The sequence below is a fragment of the Sarcophilus harrisii genome, chromosome 2, assembly GCF_902635505.1.
Source record: "Sarcophilus harrisii chromosome 2, mSarHar1.11, whole genome shotgun sequence".
Classification (NCBI taxonomy): Eukaryota; Metazoa; Chordata; class Mammalia; order Dasyuromorphia; family Dasyuridae; genus Sarcophilus; species Sarcophilus harrisii.
The window spans coordinates 660,047,347-660,070,301 of record NC_045427.1 but is presented as its reverse complement, the minus strand read 5'-3'; the positions used below and the strand labels follow the sequence as shown (position 1 = coordinate 660,070,301).

Here is a 22,955-nt window from a genome sequence, read left to right as displayed (position 1 = left end):
GAGAGGGAGGAGGGCTGAGAGCAGGTGGAGTTTGGATAACACTAACAGTCTGGAGAACATTCTGCACTGCTAGGATACCAGCCTTGAACCGTTTGTGCTGGAGGCACGCCCATCCCATTTCTATAGGTAGAAAATGGAAAAACCCTTTCTTATGCTCAAGGATGCTCCCAAAGCCAATCTAAACTCAGGCAGAGCTTCCAGGGGACAGTGGCCCTTGCCCACAGTCGTGGTGCTGGCAGAATCCCGAGAGCAGAGCCATGATGCTGTGAAAGCCGACTGCACCCAGCTGGATGAAGTCCGGTCCCCAACATGGAGAGCGCAAACCGGTCTGCCAGGACCTAAACAGATGACAAAGCTGTCTGCTGAGCAGCTCCTGTCCTCAGACCTGACCCCCAGAGGAGGGCCAACAGGAACAGGGAAAGGGGTCTCAGCTCCCCTGGAGACATCATTGCAGGGGCTTGCTGTCTGGAAAAGCTGCATTCTGGAGAGCATCTATGGGGGACTTAAAGGAAACTGGGGAGGTCCGCAGACAGAGCAGAGGAGGGAGTACTTTCCAGGCCTGGGAGTCAGCCAGAGAAAATGCCCAGAGCCGAGATACAGGCAGTGCCAGGAGGCGGGCACCACTGGATCAAAGGATTCAAATGGGAGACTAAGATGTAAGAAGCAGGAAAGGGAAGGGGGCTGGGTTACGAAGGGCTCTGAGGGCCCCACAAACCATTTCCTATTTGCTACTGAAGTTTCCTGAGGAAGGGGTGATGTAGTCAGAACTGCCCTGGGCTGGAGTGAGAGAGGCAGAGCCTCCACCAGGCGCCTGCCATGGGCCAGGCATGGGATGAGAATCTGCACCACAGGGGGCCTGCCCGCAGCGAGAACATCCTGCACACATTCACATTTCTGGGCCCACGCATCCACACCCTTCTTCTGTGGAACTGTTTCTCTTTTGGTTATTAGAAGTTTTTTCTCGGGAGCTTTCCCTCTCTCGACTTCCCTGGTAGCAGAGTCCCGGGTCGGGCCCAGAAGGTGGCCATCGACTTCAGCCACGACCAGGGCAGTCACTTCTCCCGGGCTCAGCTTTGTCAGCAAGTCGCTTCTCTGCTGGCCAGAGTCAGGCTCAGAGAACGGTTCATCTGATCCCTCGGAAGATGAAGTCACCACGGTCGCAGGTGATTTGTTGGTAGTTCTCCTTCCGGTCGACAGTGAGCACCAGCGATCACCCCAGCCTCAGTATTTCTGGACATTAACCACCTCAAGTGACCTCTACTGGCACCATGAACTTTCCGTGAGATAACCAGAGGCGGCACGGAAGGCAAATGTCTTCTGGTATCTTTGCCCCACCCACAGGCTTCTCAAAAAAGACTAACTTGAAATATTCATCCATTTCCTGATAAATAATAAAACTGTATCACTCAAAATATTCTATGGATGGTTACAAAGTTTTAAATACTAAATTAAGGATTTATATGCTCATTAATAACAATAACAAATCAGGGCTTGGGAATGGCTCAAGAGTCTTCCTATGGTGGGTGTCAGAAACATACTACTAAATGCAGCCAAACCAGAGGTAAAGTCAAAATGGCAGAGGACAGGCAGCAGCCCAAGGGAACATCCCCTCCAAATAACTTCAAAATAATGCTTTGACTTTTGGAGGAAAAAAAAAAAAAAAGCCAACAAAAGCTGGGAAGAAGGTGGTAAAAGATCAGAACACAGACCAGGAAAGCTATGATGCGACACCTCTCCCCAAATCACACCACCTTGGAAGCACCAAAAACTTGTAGACCCCCCAGAACAGCTCTGAAAACAGCAACACAAAAAAGCTCAGAGCACTGTTTCCCCACCCTGAGGTGAATAGAGCCCAACTTTAATATAAAGCTCAAAGTCAAGAAACAGGCAGGAGAATGAGCAAACAACAAAAAAAGAATCTAAGCGTAAAAAGCTACTTATGGTGGCAAAGAAGCCTAAGACATAAACTTAGAAGATAACAACGTGAAAATAACTACAAGCAAAATCTCAAAGAAAAATGTTAATTGGACCCAAGCCCAATAAGAACTGATGGAAACCTTAACGATCTCAGACTGACAAGAAAAACTAGGAAAAGAAATGAAAGTGATTAAAAAAATTGAAAAGAGAATTAATAGCTTGGTAAAAGAGGCACAAAAATACTGAAGGGAATGCTACTTTTAAAAGGAATAAAAGAATGACAAAAATCCACTCAAGAAAGTAACTCCTTCAAAATTAAATTGGGAAAATGGGAGCTCATGACTCTGTGAGACATCAAGAAAACATTAAAACAAAGTCAAAAAGAATGGAAAAAAATAAAAGAAAATGTGAAATAATCTTATCGGAACAAACAAGTGACCTGGAAAAGAAATCCAGAAGAGATTATTTAAGGATTATTATCTGAAAGCCATAATCAAAAAAACAAAAACAAAAACAAAAACAAAAAAAACCTAGACATCCTATTTCAAGAAATGACTAAGAAATAATGCCCCAATATCTTACAGCCATTGGGCAAAATAAAAACCAAAAGAATCCACTATCACCTCCCGAAAGAGATCCCCAAATGAAAACAAGGAGTTCTAGCCAATTCCAAAACTCCCCCAGGTGAAGAAGAAAATATTCCAATCAAGCTCTAGAAAAAAAAAAAAAAAAAAAACAAAAAAAAAACAATTCAAATACTGTGGAGCCACAGTCAGGATTACACAAGATTTTGCAATTTCTACATTAAAGGAGCAGAAGGTTTCAAATATGAAATTCCAGAAGGCAAAGAAGCCAAGATTAAAACCAAAATTAACCTACCCACCAAAACGGACCATAATCCATTTAATGAAACAGAAGACTTTGAAGCATTCCTGATGAAAAGACCAGAGCTGAAGAGAAAATCTGACATTCAAACACAAGACTCACAAGAAGCATAAAAAATAAACATGAAAGAGTCATTAGAAGGATCTCTAAAGTTATCGACATTTCTACCTGGGAAGATGATACATGTAACTCCCAAGAACTTAGGCAGAAGTATCCATAGAGGGGAAGCTCAAATGTGATTCAATTATGTTGGAATGATCTCAAAAAGAGGCAGGAAAAAGAGGAATGCACTAGCAGAAATGGGAAGGGAGAGGTAAAATGGGACAATTTTTCTCATATTAAAGAGATATACAAGGAAGAACTTTTACAGTAGATAGGAAAATGGGGAGGGTGGCAGGCAATGCTTGAACCTCAACTATAGGAACTGGTTCAAAGAGGGGAGAACATAGAGATACATTTGGTTAGGTATAGAAATCTATCTTATGTAATAGCAAAATAAGAGGAGAAGGGGATGAAAAATTAGGGCAGGAAGGGATAATAAAAAGGAGGGTGAATTAAGGAAAACAGTGGTCAGAAGCAAAACAAACTTGAGGAGAGACAAGATAAAGGAAAAAAAAAGAAGATAATGAGAGAGAGAAATGCTCAGTTAATAATCATAACGGTGAAGACAAATGTAAGTGGGATGAGCTCACTCATGAATGGAAGCAAAAAAAAAAAAAAAAAAAAAAAAAAGGTTAGAAATCAGAATCCAAAAGCATGCTGTTTATAAGACACAAAAACAGAGTTAAAATAAAGGATTGGAATAGAATCTATTGTGATTCAACTGAAGTAAAAGGCAGGGGTTATAATCGTGATCTCAGACAAAGCAAAAGCAAAAATGGATTTAATTAAGAAAGATAATCGGGGAAACTACATTTTGTTTAAAGAAAATACAAACAATGAATATCAAAAGAATTTATGGGCAAATTTCTCAGATAAAGGTCCCATTTCTCAAATGAGTCAGATTTATAAAAACAAAAGCCATTTTCTCAACTAATAAATTGGTCAAAACTATGAATAGTTCTCAGAAGAAGAAATCAAAGTTATCTATAGTTACATGAAAAAATGCTCTAAATCACTACTGATTAGAGAAATATATTAAAACAACTCTTGAGGTACCACTTCTCGTTCATCAGAAATAATAGCTATTGGAGGGTATCAGGGAAAATACAACCGCTGGAGGAGTTGCGCACAGATTCAACAATTTTGGAGAACAATTTGCCACTATGGCCAAAGGGCTTCCAAAACACTACCCCGCTGATCCAGCAATACACTACTAGCTCTGTACTCCAAAGAGGGTAAAGAAAAAAAGAAGAGCAAACCTACAAACAAAAATACTGATAACAGCTCTTTTTGTTGTGGCAAAGAATTGGGAACTGAGGGAATGCTCAATAAATGGAGAATGGGCAAACAAACTGCAGTATATGATTGTGCTCTAAGAAATGATGAAGCCGGCAACGGCAAGATTACACATGGCCACTCTCAACAAAGACAATTCAGGCCAGCCCCAATGATCTTATGATGAGAACCGTCTACATCCAGAGATCACTGTGGGAACTGAGTGTGGATCACAACATAGCATTTTCACTTCTTTTGTTGTTTGCTTGCTTTTATTTTCTTCTTTTTCTTTTTGATCCAACTTTTCTTGTGCAGAAAGATAATTGTATAAATATGTACACATATATTGGATTTACATATGTTTTTACTATGTTTAACATATATTGGATTACTTGCCATCTAGGGGAGGGGGTGGGGAAAAGGGAAGAGGGGAAATTGGAACACAAAGTTTTGCAAGGGTCAGTGGTGAAAAACTATCCTTGCACAGGTTTTGAAAATAAAAAGTTCAATAAAAAAGAAAGAAAAGACATATAGCAAGCAAATTACATAAATGTAGTGTTACCAACAATGCCATGAAGGTAAGAAATGGTTTAAAGACTATTATGGAGAATATGCACGATTGGAAAAGGATAGGGTCTGGTCCTAATGTAAAACAGGACACTAAAAAACAAGAGGATGATTTCACAATGTTGAACAGATCCTCTATGAAGAATTTATGGAAAATAATACATATTTGTTGTTGTTCAGTTGTGTCTGTGCCTTTGTGATCCCATTTGAGGTTTTCTTGGTAAAGATACTAGAGTGGTTTGCTGTTTCCTTCTCTAAAAGAATGAATATATAAATGAATGAACGAAGCATTTATTAAGCACTTCCTATGTATAAAGCTCTATGCTAAGCAGTAGGAATGCAAATACAGGGCATCCCAACCTTAATTTAGTTTAAGAATAATTCTACAATTTCTAGTATTTAATTTTGAGGACCTTATGTCTTTCAAACAAATCAGATTTATTTAAGAAGCAAAAAATAAAATTGAGGAAGTAGGTAGTTTAAAAAATACTAACAATAAGACAAGCTCTACACGAATTGATGCAAAGAAAAGTGAGAAGAACCAGGAGATCTTTGTGCAAAACCGGGTGATTCTGATCAATACAAGGATCTAGGCCAGTTCCCAAGGCCTCCTGATATAATACGCTGCCCACCTGCAGAGTCAGAGGAGCTGTGAGTACGAAATGAAGAGTTATTTTCCTTGCTTTTTTCATGAGGTAGTTAATATAAAAATATGTTTTGCATGAAGCTTCATATATGGGTATAGCAGGTTTGGCTCCCAACTATTGCAATAAAGTGATAATCACAATTGCTGTGACTCACAGCAATGTAGTGATCTAAGACAGTTTCAATAGACTTGGGATGGAAAATACTATTCTCATGCAGAGAGAGCACAGGAAAGAGGGAGAAAATATTTGTTTGCAACAAAAACTTTTGAAAAGATGAATGTTTGAAAAAGTGTTTCAAAAAATAAACTACTCCTGGGGAAAATCAAGCAAATCCTATTAACTTTTTGGTTTCCCAATGCATGTAAAAATTATGCGTGGCCTTTACTGTAGCCTGTGCAACATGTTAAGTCAAAAAAACCAACAGACATTTTTAAGTGAAAAAAAAAATACTGCTAAAAAATGCTAACCTTCACCCAAGCTTTCAGCAAGCTGATTTTTTATTTTTTTGCTGACAAGAGTCTCTTGCCTTGATGTTGGGGTTGCTGGAGCCTGAGGTGGCAATCATAAGAACAAAATCAAGTCTGCCCCACTGATTGAATCTTCCTCTCACTTGAACACACCACAGTAGAGTCATTAATTGGCTTTCCTGCAATATTCCGACTTCCAGAGGTACAGGGCATCACGTGCCAGACTTGGGGATGAGAAGATTCCTCTTTCCAACTTCCAACCCGGCCTCAGATACTCTCTGGCTGGGTGACTGGGGAAGTCACTTCACCCAGTCTACCTCAGTTTCCTCATTAGTAAAATGAGCTGGAGAAGGAAATGGTAAACTATTCCTGTATCTTTGCCAAGAAAACCCCCAAAGAGATCATAAAGTATGGAACACAACTGAAAAACGACTTTTCAATTTCAATATTGTTGAGTCTCAGGGAACAGAGGCCCAAGGAAGAGTTCCTGATGCTCCAAATAACAACATCCCAGATAATTGTAAGATCGAACAACATCAAATCTGAGAATTATCCAGATGTGACGCACAGACAGGATGGGAGTGGAGCTGTTGGAAGATGGCGCTGAGATCTTTGCTTGGGGCCACCCCCCCATCCCCACCTTCCCATACCTGGGAAGCCCAATAGAACCAGGTGCGCCTGCACAGGAGAGCATTTCCTGGCCTTCTCTGTGAGTGGGGAAAGAATTTGGGATGAAAATTTTAAAGATTTAATAAGTGCAACTGGCCAATGTCTAGAAGGCAAGAAAGATAAAATAAGCAGGGGTCAAGAAATGACATTTTGGCAATAACCCTAACTCTAATTGTTTGGAGAACTGTGTACTCTGTTTCAAAGTAAAGCAGAGTGGTTGAATGATAAAGTAGTGAAAACACAAACCTTGAAAGCCATTTCAAAAGCTGCTCAAAGACTCTCTGATACAGAGCACGGCACAGACCTAGCACCTGCCTGGGCATGGCACTGTGCCAGGCAATCAGGGTCCAGAGGGTACAAACCACACAGCTTCTGCCCCCCAGGAATTCCTAGTCTAGTCCTTGGAAAAACAATCTACTGCCCTCTAACTCCACCCACCAATTCTGTTCCTGTAACACCCATTCCCTAGAGGTTCCCCACACATTGAAGGAAACCAGCCATTAAGTCTTCAGGTCTTCCTTCCTGCCTGTGGTCAACAACCCTAACCCTCCCTCCCTCCTCCTTTTCCTCCCATCTCCCTCTCCCCCCAACACCCTCCTGCCCTAGCTGGAGAAGACTAAAGACACACAAATAACTGGAGATCAATAACCAGGATTATCCGGCAGGGGTGCCAGCCACCGCCCAACAATATTCCAGTCTTGTCAATCACCATCATGAGCCCCAATCTGGGACCCTAAAGACATGGGGTCTAACTATGATATTGAACAGATTTCCTGAGTAAAACACGGCACTCTCCGTTTCTCCACCTGTAAAATGGGGCCAAGGATAACAAATGCCATCTCAAGTTTGTCATGAAGACTTTTAAAAAAGAACCACGTAAAAGTGAATCACTGTGGAGAGGGGCATAGAACTGGCAAGGTGTTTTGGGCCACAGGAGAGAGCAGCTGGAGGGGGAGGGGGAAGGGCAGGACAGAGTGGCTGTGAGCGGGTGAGCATCCAGCAGGCGCCAGGACTGCCCCCCACTTCACTCTGGCTTCCTCCTAGCACTCTTTCAAATTACTCAGATACAACCACTCAAAAAATTTCTTAAGTACCTACTAAGCCTTCATTGAGCCTTTCCAGAGGAGGAGGAAAAGAGGGAGCCTTCATTTTCTCCTTCCAAATATAGAAAAACCAAGTTTGCACAAAAATGGAAAAGGAGGATGCAGGAGAAGAGCAAAAAGCAAATTGTGGCTAGAATCTCTGAAGAAGAACAAGAGTCTCTCTCATGGGAGAGCCAGCCCATGCCCCAATCCTGAACCCAAAGAAAACCACCCAGACATTGTGTCATGTACACACTCCGGGAAAAGGTGCCACTGATGCCCTCAGCAAAAGAAGCTGTCCTGGACCTGTGACCCCCGAGGGAAGAAATTCCCTCTAACAAGACAGGTCAGCACCTTCTCCGAGGACAGCTCCCTAGAACAGCAGGTAAAAAAGGGGAAGACTAAAAGCCAGTCAGATGGCATGGACGGGCCTGGAGGCAGGAGGACCATCATCGGATTCTTCCTAGCTGTGGGACCCTGGGGAAGGCACTTCTGCCTCCGTTTCCTCATGTGTCAAATGAACGGGAGAAGAAATGGTGAACCGTTCCCAGTATCTCATACAGAAAACTCCCAATGAGGTCCTGAAGAATCAGGCAGGACTGAGTAACAAAAAAAATAGCAGTACTATTCAAATTATTTAACTCTTCCCAAGGGCTGCCCCACACGGAGAAGAGACTAAACCCCAACCACCACAGCCGCTGCCGCCTCCCTCTCTCCTTCCATAAGGTGAAGCTTCTGGGCTGGGCCTCAGACCTAGACTCCCGGGCCCCTGGAGAACGTTGGGGAGGGATCCCAGGAGCTCCCTGGGCCTCCAGGCTCCCCTGGGAATCACCTCTTCCCTTGGAAAGGCCCAGTCCCTAGCTTCAGTCAATGTTCAAAACATGCAACCAATTTAATCAATGATTAGTAATAGTGAGACACACAAATAGCATCCTGAAGCTGATTCTCATTAAGATGCTGCCTTCAAAATTCAAAAGATAAGGGCACTCTAGGCATAAGCACCGACTAGATTTCCCAATGTTAGTTGGAATTAAATGTTTCTGATAATTGTAAAATTCAATGAAAAGAAAAAAGACTCAGAATGGAAATCTTAAAAAATCAGAACCTTTCCCACATCTGCACAAAATCAGCAAAGTTATGTTGTCACAAAATGCCAAACTTTTATTAGTCGAAGTTTACCCAGCAGAGAAGCTTGGTTTTTAGAAGCAATTCAGAATGAACTGAACTAGAAATGCACCAGCAGCGCCCATCCCCGAGTCCTCCCCTCTCGGTGGTGGCTTCCTATCTCCTCCCCCCCTTTCCGAGGTTTCTCTTGGGCAGTTTGGCTGCAGAGGGAATTACCGAAAACCTGCTGCAAATGGGCGAGCGCTGTGGCCGGCTGTCCTCGTTAGGACTTCATTCCAAATTGGGTTTGAAGACAGAGCTCTCCTATCGTTTGGTGCAGCTCGTAAATGGGGTCAAAGTCTCAGAATGCCACATCATGAGACCCCCCCCCCCCTCAGCTTTTTAAAGAGACGCATGGGTGGGGAAGAGCTCCCCGAGGGCTGGCACCTGGACGCCAGACTGCTCTGCGGAGGCTCCGAGGCCCGGGCAGGACACACTGGCATTCACCTTCAAAGGCCCTTTTCCAGCCGGTGTCACCTTCTGGCATCTGGATCCGTGAGCATGAACGCGGGCTCTCTCTTCAGCTTGCTTACTCAAGGACTCCCGAGTACCATCCGAAAGGAGATGCTTCCCGAACCACTCAGCCCGGAACGGCCAAGTCTCCCAACGGTTATCATCAGATGGGCGTTTTCAGCAGCACTTTAAACGGGAAGACGTGCTCTTTATGGGGCTTCCGAGCCTCTGACAGGCTCTGTGCAAGCTCTCGGAAGCCACGGGCAGCCCGGCACCGGGACTCGCGAGGTAACGAGGACTTCTTCCCAGCCCCCCGGGACCACGGTGCAGCGGCCTGAAAGGGGAGCGGGGCCGCCGGCAGCCTTCCTTCACGTTGGGGCAAACCAACGCCCTCCTGCTGCCAAGTTTTGCGAGAAGATGGAATCGGTGACCGGAGCTGAGCTGGAGGCCCTGGCTCTGAGCGGGGCAGACGGCAGAGCCCGGGAGCCTCGGAAAGGACGGACAGCATCCCACGGGGCTCAACGAGGCCCCCGCAGGAGCCAAAGCCTCCGGGGAGAGGAAGAAAGAGAAAAAAGGTGCTCTGGAGCCACCGCCGCGTGAGGGAGGGGCCTGCTCTTTTTTCAGGTGGGGTGGAGTCCGGGCACGGCCCCTCCCCAGGCGTCTCGGCCGAGCGCGCGGGCTCAGGGAGTCGAGGAGGGAAGCAGCTGCCCCGAGCGCCCGACCTCTTGTGGTCCATGTGCCCCTGACCCAAGGCCTGTGACCTTTAGGGCCCAGCCCATCGGCCTCCCCATGGCCGGCCCCCCTTCCCGATCTGACCCCCTCCCCGGCACATGGAGGGGAGAAGGTCACAGAGGCTACTGTGTGCCGGTTGTGTAGACCCGATCCCACCAGCTCCTGGGGCCCGGCCTTCCCCGGGCTTCCCACAGAGCAACCCCGGACTGGCCCTTTCCCTGCCAAGGCAAACCCCAACTGCGGTGGCCCCGGCTCCTTCCCTCAGACCCAGGCCCGGCCCCAGGCCCTGCCACGCTGCTCCCCATCACCCCGGATTCCGGGGGTCCCGCCCCTGCCCCCCTGGATGCCGAGCCCTGCCCGCCCCGACCTGTTCCGCCCCTTTGGGGCCAGGGGGGGCATGAGGGTCAATTCGGCTGGCTGGTGCCTTCCTCCGGCGGATGGAGAAGGGCTGGGCCTGGGCTGGGGAGCCCACACCTGAGGGAGAGGGGTTGCAGGGAGAGGCCGCTCCCCAGGGAGGGGGTGGGAGGGGGGAGGAAGCCTTCCTTCCCTCCCTGCCAGGGCGCCTGTCTCCCTCTAGAGTTCTTTCCAAACGCCCCGTTCCTCAGGCCCGCCCTGCCTCCCGCGCACTCCTGGGGCGCTCCGCCCTCGGAGCAGCCGGGACCCCTCCGGGGAGGAGGGAAGCGCCTCCTGCGGGGCCGGAAGGGTCGGCAAGGTCGTCCCCAGAGAAGAGGGGAGCAAGCCGTCGGCCCCGGGGAGGGGGGAGGGGCCGGAGGAGGGGGAGGGGGCGGAGGAGGGTGAGGGGGCGGGGGAGGGGGAGGGGAGGGTCCGAACGGTCGCACGAAGGGGAGGAGAGCCGGCGGCCCGCACGGCTGGGGGGAGGGTCCGAACGGTCGGCGCCGGCGGCGGGGGGAGAGGAGGGAGGGGGCGAGCGGCCGGCCCGGGGCGCCCTTACCTTCGGCTACGTCCTCGTCGATGGCGCCCTTCACCTGCGAGAAGCACCACTGCAAGTCGCTGCCGCCCATCGCGGCCGGGCCGCCGCCCAAGCCGCCGCCGCCGCCGGCTCCTGCAAGGGCCAGGGCCGGCAGCCCGCGCCGGGGCGGGGAGGGGCCCCGGGAGCGGGGACGCGGGCCCGCGGGAGGCCGGGGCCGGGCAGGGGAGGGGGCCGGCGCCACCTGCCATGGCTTCCGGGCCGGGCCTGGATGCTGGCCGGTGGGCCGGGGCCGGGGGCCGGGGCTGGGCCGGGGCCGGGGCCGGGTGGCGGGGCGGCGGCGCCCTGGCTGGGCCCCGCAGCCCGCCTGCGCCTCGCCGGCCGCGGACCGAGCGCCGCCTCCCCTGCAAATGGCGCCCCGAGCCGGCGCCCGGATCGATGGCGTCACCGCCCTCCGGCCGAGGCCCCGCCCCGAGCGGCCCCGCCCCCGAGCCCTCCTTCCGAGGCTGCGCTCCATGCGCCGTCCAGAGGCCCCGCCCTGCCGCCGCTCCGAGCCTGCCCTAACCCCTGAGGCCCGCCCCCGAGCCCGCCTCCGGGAGGCCCGGCTCCTGCAGGTCCCCCCCCTGCCCCCGTGGCCCGTGACCACGCCCCATTCCCCGGACACCTGCTCCGAAAGCCGCGCCCCTCCCCCCACCGAGGCCCCGCCCCAGCGTGGGCCACGCGCCCCCCCACCGGGCGCCGCCTCCTCTCCGGACCCCTCCCCCCAGGCGGCTTCCCCTTCCCCTGGGAGAGAGGCTGGGGGAGGAGAAAGAACGGGAGGGGCGGGAATGGGGGCTAGTGCAGGGGGGCGGGGAAGGAGAGCGAAAGCGGGCCTGGGAGAGTCAGGCCCATTTCACGGGCCGGGAAACTGAGGCTCAGCGGGGCTGCGCGCTCCTCGGGGTCTCTGGCTCGGAACGAAGGTCACAGGAGGCGGGGCCCGGAGCAGTGTTGGACCGCGTCTAATGGGGATGAAAGGACGGGGATAACTTAGGGTCTCGTGCCCCGGCCCCTGCGGTCTGGGCTGCGCGGAAGCGCCCTCGGGCTGCCGGGTGCCCCCTTTCCCTGAGGCGGCTTGAAGGCGCCTCCTCACGGTCTGTGGCTCCCACCTAAAGGGCCCCGCTGCGGGGCGGTCCTCTCGGGGGTCCCGCTCATCGCGACCCCCGGGGGCTTTCTTGGCAAGAGAGGAAGGAGGGGCTGCCCGTTCCTACAGAGGAGCCCCTCGTCAGTCCGAGGCTCCGCTCCCCGGGCCGAGAGGGGCTGCTCGGGTGAAGCCCAAGGAGCCCCACATCAGTCCGAGGCTCCGCTCCCCGGGCCCAGAGGGGCTGCTCGCGTACAGCCCAAGGAGCCCCTCCTCCGTCCGAGGCTCCCCGAGGATGAGAGGGGCTGCTCAGGTGAAGCCCAAGGAGCCCCTCGTCCGTCCGAGCTCCCCAGGCCGAGAGGGGCTCCCCCTCCTCCATCTGTCTGTCTCCTACTTGGAAGAGACCGCAGCTGCCCAGCCCCCCAAGCCCCGCTCCAGCTCTCCCAATGGGCGGTCAGCCCGTCAGCGGCCGCCCGCGGCCTGCTCCTGCTTCCATGGCTTGCTCAGGTTTTCCTGACACCAAGCTGCCATCTGTCTGTCAGCTCCCCTGCCTGCTCCAGGCCCTTCCCTGGGGGCCAGGCCGCAGGGAGCCCACCCCTGCTGCCCTCGGTCCTTGCAGAGCGCTCTCCAGGCTGTGAGAAGGGCTGGAGGCTCAGGGACCTCCCTGTCCCATGCTTGCGTTAGGCCTTCCCCTGCTGTCCGCCTGCGTGCGCTCTGTGACTTAGCAGAGCTGTTCTGTGTGTCCCGGGGGTCACACACTGATCACTGACGCAGGTGGGGCATTTGATGAATGGCTTGCGGATAGTCTGCATTATTCAGTTGGCCTGGATCAGAACACTCTAGTTTTAATCAAAGAGGCTCCGATGCGGTTGGAGATCCTCTCACCTGCTCTTGAGAAACTGGAAAATGAAATTTTATAAAAGTCTTGCATGGACTTATCATCAAAAGCAGTTGGTGTGGAAGGAGAGAAGAAACAGCCAGGAAGCTGCTGCAGAAGGCCTAGCCTCCTTGGCCCTGCTGATATGTCCTGGGTCGGGGGTGGTCCAGAATCCTCAGTTCTGGGTCTTGACTCATGAGAAGCAATCTTCTCACTCCCAGAAGAAGCAGGACAATGCCATTTCCCCTATGTTGGGATTTCAACCTTGATCAGGGGATCTCAGTCCAACTGAGACAGTTTCCCCCCGAGATTGACGGACAGAGCACTATGCCATGACTCAGAAAGACCCGAGTGCAAACCCTGACTCAGATTAGAGCTGTGTGATCCTATGCGAGCCACTTGAGCTTTGTTTACCTCAGTTTCCTCCATAGTAAAATGGTGACAATAGCATCTGCCTCAAAAGGTTATGAGAACAAAGAATGATCCACACGTGCAGATCAGAGGGGATGCTGTTTGTAAAGAGCCTGGCAATGGAGCTGCCTCAAACGTGGTCCAGCCCAGTAGCATCTCCTCGCCAGGATTGCTGTAAGGATGCAAGGAGGTAATGCAGGTACACATTCACTGTTATTGCTGAAGGAGCCCTTGGGACCCAGTGGAAGCCTTGATTGCAGGCTTTCAAAGGACCAGGAATGGCTCTGGAAGTGAAGGTCATTGTGCACCTCAGTATGGAAGAGCTTAGATATTGTGGGAGGGAGTGTCTATTTTATTATTCTCATTTTCCAAGAGCGGGTACTGAGGCTCAGAGAGCTTGGATCCCTGTTCTACAGCTAGTAAGAGAAGCAAGACTTGAAAATACACAAAGAAAAATCCTCCTTTCCCTTTGCCAAATCCCTTGGGCCAAAAATCAGCCTTAAGGCATTCGTTCTGGTTCCTGACAACCAAAGGAGCTGATGGTGTAGTGTAGACCCACCCTTGGCCCATCTTCTGCACGGCGGCCCCAGCTTTTCCCCCACTTAAGAACAGGCTGGTTCAGCCACACAATTTGGAATCTCTACTTTCCTCAATGATGTCACAATTACTCTTCCTGAGCCTATTTAGAAGCAGCTGGGCCAGTAAATTCAGCAGCCTCAGTCACAGCCCACGGATCTCTTAGAGAATAGCAACGGTCTCACTGAGGAGCGGATGAGGCGTTCTGCAGGCACACGTGAGAAATGGAGAGCATTAGGTAAACACAGGGCTATCTTTAGATGACTGGTTTTAGTATCTGGAAAAACAAGGACTTTCATAGTTATGAGAAGATAATTAATTTGGCTTAGAGAATCTCCCTTGATTTAGAGGTTTCCAAGGCAGTGGAAAAAACTGGGACTTGGATTCTGGAGGCCTGGAGGCGAGTCTTGGAGTCAATACAGGCTGTGCATTGAGGAAGGACATTGATTAGCTGGACAGAGTCCAGAGAAGGATGTTGAGGGTCATGCCTTGAATGCAGGACCTGGGGATGTTCAGCTTAGAGGACGAAAGACTCTTCAGGGAGATGAGAGTGAAGCACTGCTTTGTGGAAGAGGGATTGGGTTTGTTCTGTTTTCTCCCAGGGGCAGATCCTGGAACAGTGGGGGGGAGTTTCAGAGATACCAGTTTAGCCACTGAGGTAGCCAGTGGAGAAGCCTTCAGGAGATCATGGCTTCCCTCACGGGAGAAGTCTTCCGGCAAAAGCAAAATATGGGGCATGTGGCAGAGACCTGGGGGAAGATTCCTGCCCAGACTCAGGCTGGATTAGTGTGTCTGTGAGACGGTAATCCAGGTGGGGATGTTCAGCAGGTAGTGGTCAAGCCCTCTTGGGCTCGGGAGAGCCTTCGGATGGATAACAAAAGCTGGGTGTCATGGCACAGAAATGATCACTTAACCTGTGGGAGCTGAGGAGAGTGATTTTTCTTAGGTACAGATCCAGTTTGGTTACTCCCTGTCTCAGAACCTCCTAGAGCTCCCTACTGATTCTGGGGCAAAATAAACCATTCAGGGCCCTTCCCAGCTCTCTCCCACCAATCTTTTGACCCGCCTTTGTTACACATCATCTCCTTCCTTTTCTAGGTCTACAATCCAGCCAAATCTACTGCTTCTCCCAGCTTGGTTTGCATTAACCACTACAAGGCCTTCTTTGCCCTTGAATTGCTATCGCTCCCCAACTCCCCAACCCCAAATCTCCCTTCCAAACATAGCTCAGGCATCACCTTCCACCCTAAACTGTCCCTCCCTCCCTCTTTCCCTCTCTCCCTTCTTTCCCTCTCTCCCACCTTCCAGCTCTCCTTTCTTCCCTCCCACTCTGTCTACTTCCACTTCTTATATAGAATTACTAGGTTTTTATTGGTATTTTTTCTGTATATATGTATCCCCACCTTTCTTTTTCATCGCTATTTTCACACATGCATGTCGTCTCTGATAGAGCGAGGGAAGGGCCTGTGACATTTGTCTTTATAGCTTAGCTCATTGCTTGGTAAATAGTAGACAATATATGTCTTTGCAGAGAGTAATTGAGATCACGAAGAATGGAAATGTAGAAAGAAGGCAGGACAAAGGCTGAAGGAACTGCCACCCTTGGGGGAAGGAGAGGTGATGCTTTGGTAAAATAAGGCAGAGAACTCAGCAGGTAAAAGAAAGAAGAAAAGCATCGGAAGGAGGGGTGTCCCCAGGGGCTGAAGCTTCTGAGAGGCTGAGGAAAAGGAGGGATGGTGGGGGTGGGAGGGAAGATGGCCTGATCATCAATAAAGTAGGTTCCAAAGCCATCTCACCAAGGGTTGAAAAGAAATTCGACGGCAGCAAATATGACAAGTCAACAGGGAACAGTCAAAGAGCTTTACTGGAGGAGATGGAGGAGACTGGAGAAAGACCACAGGGAGAAGTTCTTGAGCCAGATAAGGAAGATAGTGAGGATACGGACTCAACCAAGACAGAATGTGGCCCACAGATGATCCCTCGGTTCTTCAAAGAGCAGGAAGTACATTCCTTGTGTTCTCCTCTGCTTCTGCCATTGTAAAGATGAAAAATGACTCGTGTTTTTGCTTCCACTTTGATTATGCTAATTACTTTTATTCATTTATTCTGAATCCAAAATTGTGATAACTTCTTGGACTTAAAAAAAGGGGCTTACCCTAATAACTGGTATTGGCACACATTATAACTTGAGGGTCGGTCACTTGACAAGCCTTTATTAAGCACTTACTGTGTTCCAGACACTGAAGACTCAAAGAAAAGCCGGAATATTGTCCCTGGCTTTAAGGAATGCATGGGGAGAAAAAAGGCTATTAATTATGGACATACAAGATAAGCTCAGAGGCAAGTGCTAGAAGTGGGGAGTGAAGCAGGAAAGGCCCCCTCCAGAAGGCAGAATCTGAACTGAGCCTTAAAGGAAGCCAGGTCAGTGGGGAGGCTGAGCAAGGCAAACACTCCGAGCTTGGGGTTAAGGCATCTGGGGAGAAAACTTTGTGTGGCAGGAGCAGCAAGGAAGCCGGAGGGTCAGTGCTTAGGTGGATTGTTGAGACAATTGAGGCAGAAGAAGAATGGGGGAAGTCGAAGGCTTTTATATTTGATTCTGGAGGGAAGAAGCCGCCTCTGAGCTTGATCATGGCAGTGATGTGGACCAACTTGAATTTTGGGAAGACTCTTTTGCAACTGAGGGGAGAATGGGGATAATGGAAGAGTTCCTCACTTAGGTGAGGGGAGAATGGATGGAGTGGGGAGAGGCTTGAGGTAGGGAGACCCACTGAGGCTATTGCAGTCTCAGTGGGAGGTACTGAGGGCTTGTACCAAGGTATGGTCTGTGTGAGGGCCCAGAAAGGGATGCAGATCAAAGAGATTGTAGAGGCAGAAGTGATCACACTGGGCAACAGTCTGGCTCAGAGGATTGATTGAAAGCTGGGAGAATGGTGGTAGCCTTGGTCACTGGGAAAGTAAAAAAAAGGAAGGAGTTAAGGGGGGAAAGAGAGTGAGTTCTGACTTGGACACATGGAGGCTGAGATGCTTATGAGGTAACCAATCGAGAAGTTCAAAAAGTCAGTGATAGACCAGAGTTCAGGAGACGCTTCAAGCTGTTCCTATGAATCTGGGAATCCTCCCCCTAGATAACGATTCCATGGGAGTTGGCACCAAGTGAGAGCCGCCCGAAGATGTCTGAGAGCCATTCAGTTAGCTGCCAGTGGCGGCGCGGGAATAGGGATGAAGTCGTGGATGGGAGGAGGGATCTGAGGTTGGGGTCTAGCAGGGAGAAGACTGTGTAAGTGCCTGTGGAAGAACTGAGGGCTGGGTGAAAACCGAGGACAAAGAATAAGCTGAGGTGTTGTGAGGCAGAGGGAAACATGGAATGACCAAAGGAAGGAAGTTTGGAGTTCGGAAAGGGAAGTAGAACTCTTGTGGGAGATGGCGAGACCTGGGGGGTGGCCATTTCTGTGCTTCGGTAGAGAAGGAGCAATGAACTCTAACCTGAGCTATTTTGTATGCTTTATGAAGCTGGAAAGCAGCCTTTTGTATGTGAAGGCTGAAAAAGTTGCACAGCCTTTGTGGGGGGAAATGGAATCTTAACAAGGTCGTTTGGGGGAGAGGGTCTCTTTACTGTAGGGGCTCTGGCAGCATATTGGCCCTTATCTGAGCCAAAATCTAGGCTTTAGCTGCCATAGCACATAGACTGTCTGGGGACAGTAATTCCTTAGAAGATGCAGATTGGGCACCAAGTGTCTCCACGGCCTCCTTTACAGAAATGTGAAGGCGATTTTTAAAACAATCAAATCGTGTCCCAGCATGCCTTGTCCAGGATCCCAAAGGCTGCTTTAGCATCCTCAGTACTTCTTGGACCCATAGCCCATTCATTGTTGGCCTGTCATATCCTGCACACACACACACACACACACACACACACGTTTGGATCAACCAGTGGCAGCTATAATGGCTTTCCTATGTCTTTTGACATCCTGGACTACTGGAATTCAGAAGAAGCGAGAACTCCACTCAGTTTGGCTTTGTTATATCTGTCAAAGACACATGATTCAGGGTCAGGAAGAGTAGACCAACATTTACGATTTGTGAGCGAACAGGGATGATAGGAGGAGGAGAAAGGGGATCATTTGTGCACATAGAGAAATTTACCTTGACATTTGGAGAGACCCAGGTGAAGGAGCACAGAGTGCGGAAGGCGCTCGCAGATGGAAGCAGGACAGGGCAAACTCCTGGCAAATGTCCCACCACCGGGTGTATGTAATAGCTCCCCACAGAAGCATTGGATGCTGGGGAGTTCTACAATAACACCAGCAGTTTATGCATGTCTACCTGGATAGATTGAAAGTATTCTGCTGCCCCTGGTGCTCTGGGAGTTATCGACAATCTATACCTCACATCTGCCTCTATCTCGGAGGTAGAAGAACCGAGTCATTGTATAAGACTATATTTAAATGATAGATTTTGCTCTGAGCCCCCAGTTTTTCATTGATATTTTCTTAGTATTCCCTATATCTCTCTCCCTTCCACTTCTAAAGAGCCCTCGTCTATGGCAAATAGTAAGTTTTTAGAGAGGGGGGAAAATCCAACACAATTGACATATATATTGGAATGAAGTGGGAAAATGTGCAGTGTGCAGTACTTCTTGACTTGCCGCCCCCAGAAAGGGCTGGGTTGGTGGGAAACGTGCAATGTGCTGTACCTCTTGCTGCCCCCAGAAAGGGCTGGGTTGGTATCTTCTTGTTTCTCTTAATTCTTGCTCTTTATAATTTGGTTACATTCATACTTCATTTTGGGTGTGTGGTTCTTTCTAGTAACATTGTCATTATGTAGATTATTTTCTTGGTTCTACTTGTTTCCTTCCATATCACAGTTATGTAGTCTTTCTAGGCTTCTCTGTATCCAGCACATGCATCATTTCTTACAGCACAGTAGAATTCTAGTATTCCTCATTTTGTTTTATCCATTCCCCAACCGAGGGGAATTTACTTTGTTTCCCTTTCTCATTTATCACAAAAATACTTCTGTAAATATTTTGGCACACATAAAGATTTTTTTTTCTTAATTGATAGCTTCTTTGAATATAAGTCTTTGAATATAAGCTTTTTATTTATTTGTTTTTTGTTGAGGCAATTGGGTTAGGTGACTTGCCCAGGGTCACACAGTTAGGAATTGTTAAGTGTCTGAGATCAGATTTGAACTCGGGTCCTCCTGACTTCAAGGCTGGTGCTCTATCCACTGCACAACTAGCTGCCCCATGGATATAGACAATTTTGTTTTCTTTGCATAATTCAAAATTACTTTCCAAAATTTTACTATTTTATTGTTTCACCAAAATATATTATCAATGTCCCTATCTTTCCACAGCCCCTCCAGCGTTGACTGTTGACATTTTAGATCATTTTTTTTTTTTTTGGCCAATTTGCAAGTCTCAGGATTGTTTTGATTTGCATTTCTCTTATTATTAGTGATCTGGATTATCTTTTTCCCCCTCTGTGATTGTGAATACTTTGCAGTCTCTCTTTTGAGAACTATTTGTTTGGATACCCAACCCTGATCGGAGAAATTTGATCCAAAGTGTTTTTCACTTATGGGTCCACATCCTTTCTCATCTTCTGTGTTCTGGTTGTCTGGGCAGAAGTATTTCAGTTTCAAATATTGAAAGTTCTCTTCTCTTCTGCAATTGCATCGATCTCTTCTTTGGTTAAGAATTCATCCTCTCTCCCAGCTGTGAGAGGTATGGCCTCCTTCTTTGCTAATTGTTTTGTTGTATGAGCCTTAAAATTTAGGTTATGCTTTCCACATCTCGCCGTGTCCTAGGTCAGTTTAATTCAACAAGCATTTATTACATCAATTACAGAGCCTACTGTGTGGTAGGCACTTCACAAGACTCTGAGGATACAAATACAAAAATACTATAGCCTCTGCCCTTAAGGAGATGCTTATATTCTATCGGGAGGAAATTGCACACATATACATCTCATTAAATGCAAAATATGTGCAAAACAGTTTCCAGAAGGAGGGGCCAGATGGAAAAGCAGCTTGTTAACAATAGAAAGGGTTCCAATTGGCACAATTGGATAGGAGAGGGTAGGATGGACTAGGAACCCAGGAGGATGGGCTTGTCAGAGAGAGAGAAAACAGCGAGGGGCGGCCAGGGAAAGCAGCTTTGATCAGGGCAGCCTGTGACTCTCAGTCATAGAGTTTCTGAGTGGGGCCATTCCGGTAGCAGGAGATTATCATAATAGCAATGGAGTTTTGATTGAGTTGCCAATCTGGAAGGAGGGGGCAGTAAAAGGGAGGGGGTGCTAGGAGGCCACCTGTGCCCAGCAGGGAAGATGGTGTTCCTTGGAAAAAGCTGGGGTCGGGATCCCGAGGTTCTGCTGGTTATGGAGGGGTTCTCACGCATCTTTGAGTCATTTGCTTTCCTTAGCTCTACCCCAGGGTGTGGATACTATGTATGGTTTTTATTCTTAGCAAAGATTTGATAAGCAAGAAAAGGTGACAGTAATGAGTCAAGTGCCCAACGGTGCAGAGCTGGGAATTCCCCAGAAGCCCCTCACGGGAGCTGGGAATGCTGGGGAGTTCACAGTGTGAGCTGGTTTCTGCCCAGAAGGGCAGTGAGTGTGGGTTAACTAGAAGCCATCAAGGCCCTCCCCAAACCTAAAGCTGATTTTGTTTGCTTCTCTCAGTTATACGAACCCTGTGGTTCCTGTAGGAGGCTCTTCTGCATTGCAAGCCAGGCTGGGCTGCTGGTCAGCAGAGAAAGAGGCAGAAAGTCTGGGGGAGCTGGGGACATGAGGCTCGCAGCATGGAGCTGGGGCTGCTGGCTCTCGGGTCTCTGCTGCGTGGCAGGGAACTCCAACCTCTTCTGGCCATAACAAGGCGCATGGCTCAGCTGCGGACCGGCAGAGAGAAGCCTTGTACCACTGGTACCTCGGCCTCTCCTCCTCTGGGACCTTGATGTTCTCGTCTCCCTGCCGCAGCTGCCCCTCACTTCTTTACTCTCTTCCCCAGCTCAACCCCAAAGCAGCAGGTGGAGGATGGGCCAGCAGGACTGGTGGGGCAGCTTCAGACAAGGAGATAGATATTTTGGGATTGGATCTAGAATTTCTTTGGCATAGGGAACTCTTGGAAAGAAAACACCCCTTACCAATTCAGATCAGCATCTGCTCCACAATTTATAGTTGGAGAGAGATGCTGAGGGGAGGGGAAGATAAACGATTTGTCCAAGGTCACACAGTCAGCCTGCATCTTTCTGATTCTGACCCCAGCTCTTTATTCATGACTCCATGATGCCTCCCAGGCACATAGAGATGTGTGTTTAGGTAGAGATGGATGAATCTATAGAATCTATATGACTCTATAAATCTCTGCCTCTGAGGGGGGGGGCAGAGATGGCTAATTCGAGAGCTAGCTAGATATGGATGGATGGAATGGTGAGTAGATTAAGAATAGGAGAGCCCTTGATAAGGAGTTGACTTTGACAGGTGGGCAAATTGGATGGATGATAATTGGATGGAGAGGTGATGATGGACAGATCATTAGATGAGAGGTAGATGGACCAAGCACTGATGCTCCTGGGGCTGCCCACCATGGCCTGCCAAGTTTGTCAGAAGATATCTCAAAGAGAGCTTGGATGCAGGAGACCCTAAATCACCTGTCATTGACTCTGAAATAATTGTGTGTGTGTGTGTGTGTGTGTGTGTGTGTGTGTGTGTGTGTGTAAGAGAGACAGAGACAGAGAAACAGGGAAATGGAATAGATGTACTTTTCAATGATAGAGTGGAAGCGGCAGTGAGTATAGTGCCACCAGCAGTGAATATAGTGCCACCAAATCTGCTTGGGGCTTGGGCTGGGATCCCAGAATCTCAGAACAAGTCATCTCTAGTCCCCAAACCTTCCCACTACCCCATGACATTTTTGACCCCTAGATCTCCAGTCTTTTCCTGAAGACCTCCAGTGACGCATAACCCTCTCAGGACCAACGCAGATCACTTCATTTTGGGATGGCTTTAAAAGATGAAGGATTTTTTTTTCTTTGACATAAGTCTAAATATACCTCTGTGTAGTATCATTGTTCCAAACCTTGCTTTCTGAGGCCATTCAGGACAGGCCAATCCCTCTTCCACCAGACAGTCACTCAGTTACTTAAAGAACAAACCAAACCAAAACAAAGCAAAACCATTACTGGCCTGAATCTTTTCTTCGAGACTAAACTGTTCCAATACCAGAGGATCAGAGGATGCTCCTGTGTTCTGAATCCCACGTTTTCTTGCAGCGGGTGCTGTCCATCTTTTCAGCACCTTCCTAAAGTGCGTGGCCCAGACCTCAGCCGGATACTGGTTAGGGCTACCTAGGGCAGAGGGGCGTGGTGTTGGGGACTCCTCCTTAAATCACTGCTTGATCCTTTGAACTCGCAATTTGCTTGATAATGGAGGAGGGATGGTTTCTTTTTAAAATTCTCTCTCTGCATTACAAGCACTGAGTGGGGCAAATAGTGAGCTCTAAATAAATTCTTGATTTCTTGGCTGATCCTTCTCACTTTTCCTTCCCCCTTCTCCATCCCTGACAGCACAGAAATCAGGACAAAGGCTTTGTCAGATGACATAAAGCCCTTAGAATCTCCAGGGCTTTTTATTTTAACTTCTGTTTTCTTGGAAGAGTTGGGACCCCCAGGAGACCAGCATCAAACTGTCTCCCTATCAGGATTCCACTGGTACTCCTGTCGGGGTGGAGTATCTAATACTATTGGTTCAGACTCCCATTATGGTGCCTTAGCCATCGATTGGTACCCCAGTATCATTTAACCAATTACGACCAATTAGCTTTTGTAAAAAAATATTTGCTGAGGAGCAAGAGCAAGACCAGAAGCAGAAATTTTTCCTCCTGGATGCACACTCCAGGCCACTTTGGTCCCTGGGTGTAATGCAGTTACTACAGAGCATTTGCCCCTACCAAATTCACTTCCCATTGTAGCATGGCCAATGGATAGAGCTAATCCGTGGCATCTTGGAGGGAATGGGCCCTGGTCCTTTTTTCAATGTCATCTCTCTCAGCCTTTCGAAGCTCCCAAGATGACAGCTCAATCTGTT

General features: G+C 48.9%; 1 protein-coding gene across 2 annotated transcripts in view; it reads right to left on the bottom strand.

Moving 5' to 3' along the window:
- The window catches only part of PPP2R2D (protein phosphatase 2 regulatory subunit Bdelta), a 35,975-nt gene extending 24,952 nt beyond the window's left edge, over positions 1-11,023 (bottom strand). Inside the window, exon 1 of one of the 2 annotated variants that reach the window (XM_031957044.1) lies at positions 10,913-11,023. In XM_031957044.1, coding sequence (XP_031812904.1) covers positions 10,913-10,982 — 70 coding nt within the window. In that variant the 5' untranslated portion in view covers positions 10,983-11,023. Of the gene's footprint in view, positions 1-9,222; positions 9,358-10,912 lie in introns of those variants that run through there. The other variant, XM_031957045.1, reaches the window with a different exon arrangement.
- Positions 11,024-22,955: the final 11,932 nt, after the last annotated feature.